General features: G+C 40.7%; 1 protein-coding gene across 1 annotated transcript in view; it reads right to left on the bottom strand.

Annotated features, from left to right (window-relative positions):
• Nucleotides 1-4573: 4573 nt before the first annotated feature.
• Nucleotides 4574-13343, bottom strand: part of fgf11a (fibroblast growth factor 11a) — a 95089-nt gene continuing 86319 nt past the window's right edge. The window contains exons 4-5 of the mRNA XM_031735019.2: nt 8401-8599; nt 4574-6783 (exon numbers count right to left, since the gene is read on the bottom strand). Coding sequence (XP_031590879.1) covers nt 6641-6783; nt 8401-8599 — 342 coding nt within the window. The 3' untranslated portion in view covers nt 4574-6640. The remainder of the gene's footprint in view (nt 6784-8400; nt 8600-13343) is intronic.

The following is a 13343-nucleotide window of genomic DNA, read 5'->3' on the forward strand; positions in this document are numbered from 1 at the left end:
CTTTTTTTTTTTTCATTAAAAAAAACCACTCGAGGAAGGCGTCACTCTTTTGTCAGAGCACGTGAGTCTCTCGCTTCCTCCCTTTCTCTTTTTTTTGTGTTTTCTGCTGCATTGCAGATGTGGTGAGGGGACTCCACCTCGAAGTAATGCACGCACGCATGCACGCTTAAACAGCTCGGCTAGCTCACACACACACACACACACACACACACACACACACACACACACACACACACACACACACAAAAGAGGGCAAAGTGTTAGAAAAATAAAAGCTCTAATAAAACACGCAGTTGTTTTCTCTATATCAATATTTCTCCCCTTTTTTCCACACCCTCCCAGATAATGTGGCTGCACCTTGTTAATAAGAGTTTATTGCTTTCTGCCCAAGGACTCATGCTTATTGATTTGGCCTCTTGATTTATTCTCTCTCGCTCTCTGTACTTTATTCTCTCTCTGCTTGGATACACATAAAGGACACACAGAAATATTCAGTAACAGCTACACAAACATTACATACGATTACCAGAATTGGCAGGTGGGATATCTGCACGCACACACACACACACACACACACACACACACACACACTGCCTCCAGGTCAAAGGGAAGTCATATTAGCTGTATACAAAAAAGGCTCACCGAGAGGAAATGGAACTTCAAATAGAGGCTTTGAGGGCGCGAGGTAGCCACTCTACAGTATGTGACACATGCCTCTCTCTGAGTCCTTCACAACCCCAGATGACCCTCTCACTCTCACTGCAGTTGTAATTCACTCAGTAAGCAGGGAGGGCCCTGACTCGGGAGAAATGGGAGGGAAGGGAGTCCCTGGGGAGATTGGTGCGTGCGTACGTGTGTGTGCGTGTGTGTGTGTGTGTGTGTGTGTGTGTGCGAAGGGTGCAGCCGCATCAGATAGAAATCATTTAGCTCCCTTCGATATCTAGGCGCTAGCTGGCACACCTCTCCCATCCCTTTCATATATAAAGAAGCAGTGACGCCGAGCTCACCAAAGGGCCGATATTTAACGTTTAGAGCTGAATCCGAAGACATTCATCAGCCAGTTAAAAGCAGTAAATTCAGCCCCGGGAGGGGAGAGGGGTGTCCACTAATCAAACATGTGCTCAGAGAGACGGCCGCCGAGAGAAATGGCAAACTTTACATCCTGTAATTTACGCAGAGTCGTTTGAAGTGAAGCCTGAAGGCTGAGAGCGGACAGGCTGATTTCAGGCTTCACAAAAGACTCGCAGGACAGAGAGAGAGGGAAAAGAGGGAGTGTACGAACACAGCATAAAACACACACACACACACACACACACACAAACCAGTACACACTCGTGTGGCTGCGCAAACTTTCCACCTGCTATAAATGATTTAGTAATTCTACTTTTCTGCCACCGCAAAAGTGAAATCAATAACACTGCAAACAAAGCAACATCCTCTTTAAGATCTCCAACATAGTTTGAAATAGGCTAAAAATAACAGATAAAACCTTCCAGGATTAATCTGATTACTTCTCAGTTGAGCTTAAAAAATAATAATAATGACGATGATATTATTAACTGGAAATCTGAGTTGTTACTTAAAAAAATATGGGCACTAACATCAGTAATCAGGCTGCAGGTAGAATTTAAATAACAGTCAGCTAAAAATCAAACGTGTCTGCGTATTTTACAGTGGGACACTCAGATGACTGATGCAGCTTTAAGTGGCTGATGGATCATTTCTAATGGATTGCATTTAATTGCTGAATCAACACACACGTGCAAAACACACAGAAGTTTAGTTAGCTATGAATCCATCACTCACTAGATGTCAGTGTTGACTGACGTGGGGTCAGTGAAGCCCTACACTTACTCCATAAAAATGAAATATTTTTTTTACCTCATTTGCTCTCATACAGCTTTTATTTTGAAAGTTAAAGGGCCCCTCCAGTGATTTTCTGTATTTCAAAGTCAGGAAAGGACTACAAATGGACTAAAAAATATATATTCTCACTCTCACGAGACAAGATCCAAACTAGCAGGACCCCACGTTTCCCATATTGACACATCTCCACTTTCATTGCTTCTTATGTTCTTTTAGTTTTGTATCGAAGGTTTTCTGTCAAAAGACCTCAAACCTAAAAATGAGGATCAAGACTTCATCACAGTCATTTTATCCTCAGAGGTGTGTTCAGAAAGGACACGGGGCACCTTTTTAATGAGATGATGACTGGTTTAGCAAATGAAAACAGCTGTGGGCGGAAGGACATGAGCAAAAAAGCCATCAGAGGCAGTTTTAAATTAAAAGCCACTTTTATAATTACCCTTATGAATGTAGCAATATCAAGAGTATTCTAGAATAGAGGAAAAAGGGGGACCGCATAGTTCCTGGAAGATGAGCTAATGGCTGAGCTCTCACGTAAACATAAAGCGATGCACTGGCTTGCCATTAACTGGTATATGCTTTTTCTTGTTTGTATAATAGTGCTTTCTTTCCAGTTAGTTTTATAAAAAGTTTGAGAAAAGATTTTTTCATTTGTGATCCACTGATTTGAGATTTAGCATTTTTTCTCTACATGGGATTAAATCTTGAAACTAGCAAACGAGACCGTCATGGAGTGAGGTCCTGGGTCATTGTCCCATAGGCTTTTATAGAATCTGACTTTTTCGTGCAACCAGATAAGTCGCCCCCTGCTGGCCATTAGAGAGAATGCAGGATTAAAGCACTCCTACACTGGCTTAACTTTGCATACACGAGCCAAGTTTGTCATTTATCATCGTAACACCAATGCGCTGGCAAGGTGGTGCTCTGTCTGAACACACTTTCAAATGTTTGTTTATCTATATGATAAAAATAATCTGCAAAATCAGTGGAGTGCTCCTTAAACTCTTCCACAAGGATTATTTAAACTAAAACTTTAGCCCTTAACCTCCTTTTAAATCTCAAAAACAACAGTCATGAGACATACATAAAAAAATATTGCAACACAGATTTCCCAGCCCTTAAAAAACATAATATAGATGTTACAAAAGTTACAAAAGCTCTGTTTGTTGAGTTACTCCTCTCTCCATCTAAGAGAATCCAGTCTCAGACAGACTTGCTTCAGTTCTGGGAGGAGGGAGCCTCTTTTAATTAAACACTAATTACTCTGCAAATAATAGTCAAACACTGTGTTCTGGATCGTGTGATCCATGGAGGGTGGCTGGTCAAACACATCAACCTGAATGTCTATTTAACAGTTTAATTAAGGTCTTCAGTGTGAAAGTGAGGTTTTAACAGTAGCTTAAGTACAATAAATTAAAAAATATATATTATTTTAAATCATATATGTATCGAATCACCTTCCTTTATATCCTTCATTCCCTCTTTTATTTATTTCCTCTCTTTCAGACCACTTCCTTTCCTTTAAGTATTCACTGGATTACTCTTTCCTTCCTTCCTTTCTTCCTTCAGGAAAGCAGAGGTACAATTTGCTTCAATTCTCAGGTAGAAGATTACATTGCTCAGCACCCTCGCCTCCATCCTGATTGGGTTATCAGCTATTATTATTTACAACCACAGGTTGCATGGGGGCAGAGGATTACGCGCATAAGGAGAAGCGCTAGTAAATGTGTGTCTTCAGGCAAGAGTGTCCACATTACCATAATTCCCTTTTAAATCTCTTTTTGTTGTGCTCATCATCATAATTATCCTTCCCAAAATTTTCTCTTCTTCTCTCGCTCATTTCTTTTGTTTCTCTCTCTCTCTCTCGCTCTCTCTCTCCGTGCCCTGATGATCAATCTCGCCTCGCCTTTACCTCCCGAACACAAAGGACTCCCTCGCTTCCCACAGTACATAAACATAAGGCAGAAACAATTACCCTGCCTGGCATATTGTAGCAAGTTTGATATGAAAAATGATTGCTTTTTGTGTTGAACGGAAACAACAAATGGAAATGCACCAAACAAGGTCTCCGGAAAGAAAGGAGTGAAATATTAAATATGCTAGTGATTTTCTTTACCAGGAGAGGCTAACAAATAAACACTGGCAAAAAGATGTGAGACGCTTAAGTTTCCTTTTTTCAGAGCCATCATTCTTGTACCATCGTCTATGCTCATACAACTTTAATTAATTTTGCCTCAGTCATATCATGGGATCACAATATATAAGCTCTAAATAATAATTGTGAGGATGTGACAAGTAAAGAAGGCTTGAATTCCTATTTGCATCAAAATCAAACTCTCTGGGAGCGATTTACTATAAAACCAGACCCCAAAAAACTGCTGAGTTCATTTCTAAAAATGTTAAAAATTACAGAAACAAATGACTCCTAGGCATTAGTTTCTTTAGTTAATGTTACAGTAATTTAACTGAGGACCCTACACTAATTTATGTATGAAGTATGGGAGCTTTGAATGATAAATCAGTGCAGAAGAAACTGAAGAAATAATGACTTTGGTTCCAGCAAAACAGAACACAAGTTACTACATTTCCCATAATGCAATTTGGTGGCATAGTTCATTTAATTGTACTCTTTCAAAGTACAGTCTGCTTCCCAAACTGATATCTGGGAATATATGCAAATAAAGTCTCTGAAAATGTAACTTTTGAAACTCCCAAACTCATGCCTGAAAACTACAAGTTTAAAAATAAAAAATACAATTTTTAAATCTTTCTAAAATCAAAGGTTTTTATTCAAATAAGGATCGCCTTGGTATAAACTGAATGTATATCAATCAACTAAATTTCATTTGACCATTAAAGTGAACCTTTTACATTGTACTTACGTGATAAAAAAAAAAAAAATAGATGGAAACTTACATTAAATCAAATTACTTAAAGTCAGCATTTTGGGCAATTTTTTTCCTTTTTTAGTGTTGCTGCCACATTGCTCAGGGGGAACTGAGCTTTTTCCACCAGAGCTGCTTTCCATAATGTCTTGTAACTTTATCTTTATCTTTAAGGAATAAACATGGTTTATTTGAACAATGCTATGCAGCTCAAAAATTTGGGGAAGTGTAATTCACATACAGATGTAAGATAACTCTTAGTGTATGACAAATTAGTGAAACAGCTTAAAACTCAGAAAATGCCGACACTTTCAGACTACTTTACACACCGAGCTGCGTAGCCAACTGTCATATATTATTTTCACATTTATCTTTAGTTTCAAGACAGCCACTTGACATTAAATCCGATTAAAAGGATTACTGATTGTGATATATCAAATGAAAGGTTGTTCTCTTAGTTTTAGCCTTTCACTGAATATCAGTGTATGTGTGAATATTGACTATTTTACACAGTATTAGGTCAAAATCTTAAGTCAGACCCCCTGAACATGATGGCAGAGTATGATGACAAAATACAAAATTGGCATTTCTATATATGTGTGTGTGTGCAGTGAAACAAAAGATGATTTGCAGAGATACTGTGTGGCCCTTGAGGGCTTGTGCAATGCATGGCCGGCCACAGTGAAAACAGCTATTGCAGCACAATCACAAACCGCACAGCCAGGCTCCATCACCAACCCATTTCGCTGATGATATCCTCATCATCTCCCAGAACCTGCACGCACACTCACCACTGTATCGGCATGTTAGTGGGTGCAGTCACAAGCGTGCGTGTTTGTGTGTGTGTGTGTTAATGCATGTCACTTTGTTAAGTGTGTTAAGGTGTGAGATGGTTTTCAGCGGTCGATGCTCATGGACATCTGGGCTCTAAAGTGTGTGCACGTGCTGCACACACCACAAACATGCATGTGTAGATGTAAGTGTATAAATGAGTGTGGGTTATGCGGTTACGCAATGTGCCGGGGGAGCTTTTGACCCCTCGTTTAAGGGTCGAAAGATTCTGATCAGTCCCAGACTCCATTAACGGAGCCGCAGAGGAGGGAGGGGCTTTCTTGTGCCGCAGAGTGGAAAATTGAGTCCATGTCACGAACTAATAAAATCGTAGCAAAGGTGAATGGAAGAAGGGAACACACATATGCACACACACACACACACATATAGGACTGACACATATTCAGGCTATCTCACAAAGTTGCTGACGCACACGCTGAAGATGTGGAGTGAGCAGATGGCTTTAGAACCAAAGGGTCTGTGTGACAGCCTCATATTAGCATGACTCTGTGTCAAGCTAACGTTAGCATTAAACCCCATAGGGGAATAAAAACATAACCCAATTGTGGAGCATGTGCAGCAGAGGGACAGATTTACCCAGTGCACTCTTTGTGTTAAACCCAGGAAGACTTTGTTTGGATATTTGGTTGACTGGAAGGATCTCAATGATGATGTCTAGAGGGTGTGGGGGGGTTTCCCTTCCAGCTGGTTGAACACGCTGTGGTGACATGCTGTACAATGTTAGGCCACTTTTCACCTCTTTGCGGAGTTATTGCTTTTAGATCCCAGGCTCTGCTAATCACAAAGGTCATTAAATAAGAACATGGAGGGCTGGTGTGAATGGGCTTCTGTAAAGGTAAAAGGGGCCTCCCACTGGCCAACTCCACTCTGCCTGGACTTGCTTCTGTTTTTTACCCAGTTTGTCACCAGTGCATTATGGGATCAGTATTACAGGCAGCATGTGGGGGGAGGGTAGCCCTAACAAACTTGTTCAGGTGTCCGCTGGTGCCCATTGTCCACGTGTTGTCTACCCCTCCTCTCTCCTGTGTCTCTGAGCGCTAGGAGGAGGAGGTTTTGGTTTTGGATTGAGGATCTTTCTTGCCGTTCTGGAGCACAGGCGAATCACTGGAGGTCTTGGGCGTTTTTCTGGGCGGACTCTGTTCACCAACGTCATGTAGAGAGGGCTCCCTGTACATAGCCACTGGGGAGGGAGAAAGAGAAATTAGACGTGAAAGATTGGGTAATCCAGGACACATAAATGCATATATTATATATGTTAATCTCTGGCTCTCTTCCACAGCATGTCTTTTATCCTGTCTTCCTTCTCTCACGCTAACCGGTAATGGCAGATGGCCACCCCCAAAGACCCTACGATAAGACCCTACAATAATACAGAGGAAAAACAATCAGATGACCCCATAACACATGAATTATATTAATACTGTATTATACTCTATGCCGTAACTGACGCCATAACCAGAACCCTATTTTAACCCTACGCTGCAACCTTCTACGTAACCTTGCGTGCTTCTTCTGAGAAATGTAACTATACGCTGGGATGACGTATACCACAACAAGTCTAAAGGCATGGAAGGCTGTGGTGTAGGGATTAAAGCAGTTTGTGGTTATTACACCAGCTAGGACGTAGGTTTCCTGCAGAAGTTTAAATTTAGCTTAAGATCAAACATTTGGCGACAGTGGGAAGGAAAACCCCCCTTCTAACAGGAAGAAACCAGACCTGGGCTTAGGGAGTGGACATTATAACATAATAGAAAAGGAGCAATAGATCCTTCTGCTGGTGTTTTTCCTTGTAGGTTGCACTGTCTTAGGTCAAATAAAGTCAAAGTTTATTTCTACAGCATAGCGCATTCAAAACAATCTCAGCTGACCACAGTGCTGTACAGGTTATACAAAATATAGACTACACACAACAGTTCGAAAATCAGGAGTAAATAAACACTGAAAATCATCAAATAAAGCAAAGTAAATAAAAGTTTTCCAAACCAGCTAGTCTTAGTGGGCATGGGTTATAAACCCCACCATCGCTGAGTGTGCACTGATCCATGCTCACTATCTGCAGGTGCAGCACCTGTTCTGTGCCGGGCAACGAGGAAGTATCATGCACTATTAAATGGCTTTTAAAAAACATCGTAGGTTTTTATTGTTGTTGTTATAAATTCTACTCATAAAGCATAAAAAAGAAGAAAGGAATGATAACAAGTTTCAGCGGCATGTTCTCCAATAAGTGATGATATGATCGCAATACATGCATCTAATGTAAAGCTCTAGTTCTGCACTAAAACTCATTTAAGGAAAAGACATGATCGACATAAGTGACTCAGATCATCATGATAATATAAAAATATCCTGACATGCTGATGTGTTCAAACTTTTCAACAATGGATTGAGGTCATAAGTAGATTATGAGTGTTACTTTATTCATGGGGGTTTAAAAAATGATCAACGTGAAGTGATCACGTTGATCGTTTTAATGTAACTTTTAATCTCTATAACTTATCCTGTATCTTTATTATTTTCATATCCTGCATGAAGGTTAAGGAAAGTAAAAGGTTTTCTGGACTGATGAAATTCCTTGCTTCCTTTGTTACAGTTGCTATTTTTTGTGTTGTCCTTGTTTTTTGTTTCTTTGACTCCTGTGGTTCATTCCTCCATGTTTCTAATGGTTTTCTTTCTGTATGACCTTTTGTCTTTTTATTTTGGATCTTTTTCTCTGCCCCCTTGTTGAAATCGAAATTGTTATTGTTTTATGATAGAGAGCAACATGCTTTACATAGGAGCGGCATGTACGGTATGGTACCTTCAATAAGTTTGGGCAGGAAGTGAGCAGCTCCCTTTGTCTTCTTGACACGGTTCCCCTTCATGACTTGGCCGTCCCGGTTGATGCCGATGTACCAAGCCCGCCCTGACTGGGTCTGTCTGTACAGGATGGACGAGTAGGTGACGTAGTAGTTCTCAAACACACACTCCTTAAACTTACACTCAGGTGTGAAGTGTTCCTGTAAGCAACGCACACACAAAAAGACACGTCGGGTCAATGGAGAAGAATAACACATTTGGAGATTGCATCATTTTTTATCTGCTCTCTTATTTATGTATTTACTCTCTGATTCCACTGGCTCAGCTGGGAATGGGAGGAAATGGGTTCCACATTTCATTGTGACAGTGTTACAGGAACATCTGTGGCATGCACGCAGACACACACAAACACACACACAGACAAACTCAGTCCCAACATGTACATGCCTCTTTGCCACACGGACAAAGTGTTTTGTGAGCCAGCAGGTCATAACTCAGTCTCTACCGTTTACCTGTAACAAACAACAATCAACTGGATCCTTCACCTCCTCCATAGTTTAATGACCTCGCTGTTGGCCTTCAGCTCACACACACACACACACACACACACACACACACACAGAGCCCCCGCATTAGGCAATACGTCAACAGCGGGACATCCCCACCCTCCTCCCCTTCATCGTTCTCCCCACAATCTCTGGTTACAGCTCTCACATATTCCTTCTCTATCTCATATTCCGTCTCTCCTTCTCCACTTCATTCTCTCCATCCCTCCGTCATTTGGTAACCTTGTCGAGGAACAAACCAATTTGCAGGATTGATTTCGAGCCTTGATGTGACGGGTGAGCAGAAAAGGCCTGAATAAGGAGTTTGCTCCCTCTCTTTCTCTCCTTCCCACTCTCGCCCCTCCTCGCCGTCTCCTATCTCGTCTCCCTCTCTCCGTCTGCCATTCCAGGCCCAGATCCTCACGCCTGCCCATATCCATTGTACCACACATAAACAAGCTAATTACATCGACTGTATCGCCCATTCTTTAATTACACATCCATTCACTTAGACAGCCATTCATTCCCTTGCCCACCCATTACCTTAGCTCTATTAGCACAGAGTGAAATCCAAAGGTCTGCAGTGTCTCTGAAGGTGTAATCAGATTGCTATCATTAACTGCGTTTTCGCTGCAGTGTGATGTGCCTCATCCTCTCTGTGCTGTGTGTGTGTGTGTGTGTGTGTGTGTGTGTGTGTGTGTGTGTGTGTGTGTGTGTGTGTGTGTGTGTGTGTGTGTGTGTGTGTGTGTGTGTGTGTGTGTGTGTGTGTGTGGAGGAACTTTAAAGGATTGTAAGGTAACTTTAAAGCTGATCAGCAGCTCATTACCACCCCACCACCACCATCATCAGACATGCATGCTCAAGACCATTAATTGATTAATTATGCGAATTAAACTGAACCCGAAACAGATAAGCAAACTAAGGAGATCCTCACAAGTAAGCAAGTGTGGTAAGATGCAGCGCCTTTTCTGACTGTGATAGAGCTGGCTCAGTTATTTTGCAGGCTACAAAAGGTCACATGATTAGGGGAAGTAACACAAAGTAATCACATTGCATTAAATTGTGTGCTTTAAGGATTTTAAAGATAATCCTGGCTTATTTTAACTTGTTATAGTTTTCAGTGGATGATTCATCAGCTCTGCTGTTTTGACATTTTTTCTGTGCAGGATCTTTAAAGATGAGGAGAGCTGGACCTCCAACCACCATCTAATAGTTAAAGACTTTCTTGCAGGGTTGTGAACACAGATGTATAAACTGACTGTATTCTAATACCCAGCGTTCTTGCACTCCTGTCAATGTAATTTCCTGGTATAATTTTCACATAGACACTCTTCTGCTTTACTTTTTCATTTTCTTGGGACACCCCATTTATTACATTTTTTGAAAAGTGGAACTGGCCCACATCACAGTTTCCAACCAGGACCATGTTTTCAACACAGGGTCCTACTGTGAAGTCCTCAGTTTCCTCAGGGGAGAACGTTTGATGGAAATGACTTGAACTGCTCCAGAGTGCCATCATGTGCAGGCACATCTACATTTGAAGATGTAGGATGACTTCAGGTGCATCAAAGCAATCCTCACTGATTGCCTCTCTGACACTCTTTCCACTTCCAAAAAGTTCTAAATCATTCTGAGTGACCAGTGTCTTTCTAACAAATGTGATTTTTAAACTGTTTTAAAAGGAGCACTTGGATTGGTGGTGCATTTTATATAAGGTAAAACATAAAATAGCTCCAAGGCCCTCTCTTCACATACAATTAACATGCCTTTATTCTCATGGCATTGCTATAGTTCAACGGTCCCCAACCTTTCATGCACCAGTTTAATGTAAGACAATATTTTCATGGACCGGCCTTTAAGGTGTTACAGATAAATACAACAAAATAAAATGACACGACCGAGACAAAACTGTGGTATTTTGTAAATATGATAATAAACGCGAATTCACTGTGTAATTGTGTAACTTTATTAGCAGCGTCCTCCTGAAATCTGCCAACAACTTTGAGAGTAACATCCTCCTCTCTGCCCCTTAATTAATCTCTGGTCGCTATGGTAACGCGTAAATATTTCTTTCAAAATAAGACACACAACTACAATATGGGAAAAAAAACATACATTTCACACCCGAGGCTCTACTCTCTGGTACCAAACGACTCACGGACCAGCCCGGGGGTTGGGGGCTGCTACAGTTAACAAATATTCAACACATTCAAGTCGAAATAAGAAAAGATAAAGACCACACATGGCATCGACTAGTTAACATAAATGCATCATAAAAAGTAAATAAGTATTATAACAAAGAGGTAAAGTTTATGAAAAAGCAAAGTAAAGCCTTCATTTAAACCCGGATTTTTAGTGGCCTGTAATTTATAAATCACAAAGCTTCCCTTAACTCGAGACACGTTTGTCTATCGTCTCTTTGTATTAATGTGGTCAATTTCAACGGCTTGTAATGTAGAAGGGTTACTATGACAAAAGTTCAGTCCTTATCCACGAAGTCATTAATGTTACCTGTGCTCATGACATATTCATGTTCAGTGTGTTGAACTCTGTTGAAGACCGGTGTGCTGAAACCGTACAGTACAGTATAACCACACCAGAGAATAGATGTTTTAATTGTATATGAAAAGAGATTGTTTTGGTGGTTTGTGGATATTTTAGCTGTTTAAAATTTTGACCTTTACTCGAATTATTTTAAAAGTTTTCTTTGAGGTAAACCTTAACTGTAACTTAATGGTGCAGTTATACAGTTAAGCCCATAATTATTCATACCCCTGCCAAATTTTGACTTAAAGTTACTTTTATTCAACTAGCAAGTTATTTCGTGACTGGAAATGACACAGGCGTCTCCCAAAAGATAATAAGATGATGTACAAGACGCATCATTGTGGAAAAAAATATTTCACAGCTTTTATTTACATTTGAGCAAAAGTATCATGTCCAGAATTATTCATACCCTTCACAAACTGTCACAGTCTCTGGGAAAATCCAAAGTTCCATACCATTCCAAATAGTCAAAGCTGTTCTAAAGCATCCTAATTACCCTGATTAATTGGGAATAGCTGTTTTAATCAACTCAACAGGTGAAAAACAGCAGCTCTCTGCAGGTGGTTTGTGGACAGTCATGGCTAAGACAAAGGAACTCAGTGAGGACCTGCGGCTGCGCATTGTGGCTGCTCACAAGTGAGGAAAGGGCTACAAGGCCATATCCAAATGTTTAAGTTCCAGTAGCTACAGTGAAAAGTATTATTAAAAAATACAAGATGTTCCGCACTGTGGAAAATCTCAGAGGACGTTGTCGGAAGCCAAAAGTGAAACCTGTGCTGGCCAGGAGAATAGTGAGAGAGGTGAAAAAGAATCCAAGGATCACCACCAAGGCCATTCTGGTGAATCTGGGCTCTGCTGGTGGCAATGTCTCAAGGCAGACAGTCCAATGGACACTGCACACTGCTGGCTTCCATGGATGCAGAACAAGGAAAACGCCACTTCTCCAGATAAGGCACGCAAAAAAGCTTGTTTGGCCTTTGCAAATGCTCATCTGGACAAAGAAGAAGGTTTCTGGTCTTCAGTGTTATGGTCAGATGAAACAAAAATTGAATTATTTGGTCACAATGATGTTTCCTTCATTTGGCGTAAAGAGGAGAAAGCCTTCAACCCAAAGAACACCATCCCCACTGTCAAACATGGTGGTGGGAACCTAATGCTTTGGGGTGTTTTTTTAGCCAATGGACCATGGAACCTAATCACAGTAAACAGCACCATGAAAAAAGAGCAATACATGAAGATTCTCAACGACAACATCAGGCAGTCTGCAGAAAAACTTGGCCTTGGGAACCAGTGGACATTTTAGCACAACAATGACCCAAAACATACAGCAAAAGTGGTGAAGAAATGGTTAGCAGACAACAACATTAACGTTTTGCAGTGGCTTAGGCAGAGTCCTGACTTGAATCCAATTGAGAATCTGTGGAGGGAGCCAAAGATCAGGGTGATGGCAAGAAGACCCTCCAACCTGAAAGATTTGGAGCTCATTGCTAAAGATGAATGGGCAAAAATGCCTGTGGAGACATGCAAAAAGCTGGTCTGCAATTATAGGAAGTGTTTGATTGCTGTAATAGCCAATAAAGGCTTTTCTATTGATTATTGAGAAGGGTATGAATAATTCTGGACATGATACTTTTGCTAAAATATAAATAAAACCTGAGAAATATTTTTTCCACAATGATGCCTCTTGTACATCGTCTTATTATCTTTGGGGAGACACCTGTGTCATTTCTGCTCAAAAAAGAACTTGCATATTGAACAAAAGTAACTTTAAGTCAAAATTTGGCAGGGGTATGAATAATTATGGGCTTAACTGTATGTGTGAGATCATTATGAGTTTTCTGTTAACCATGTG

The sequence above is a fragment of the Oreochromis aureus genome, linkage group 3, assembly GCF_013358895.1.
Source record: "Oreochromis aureus strain Israel breed Guangdong linkage group 3, ZZ_aureus, whole genome shotgun sequence".
In the NCBI taxonomy this organism is placed as follows: Eukaryota; Metazoa; Chordata; class Actinopteri; order Cichliformes; family Cichlidae; genus Oreochromis; species Oreochromis aureus.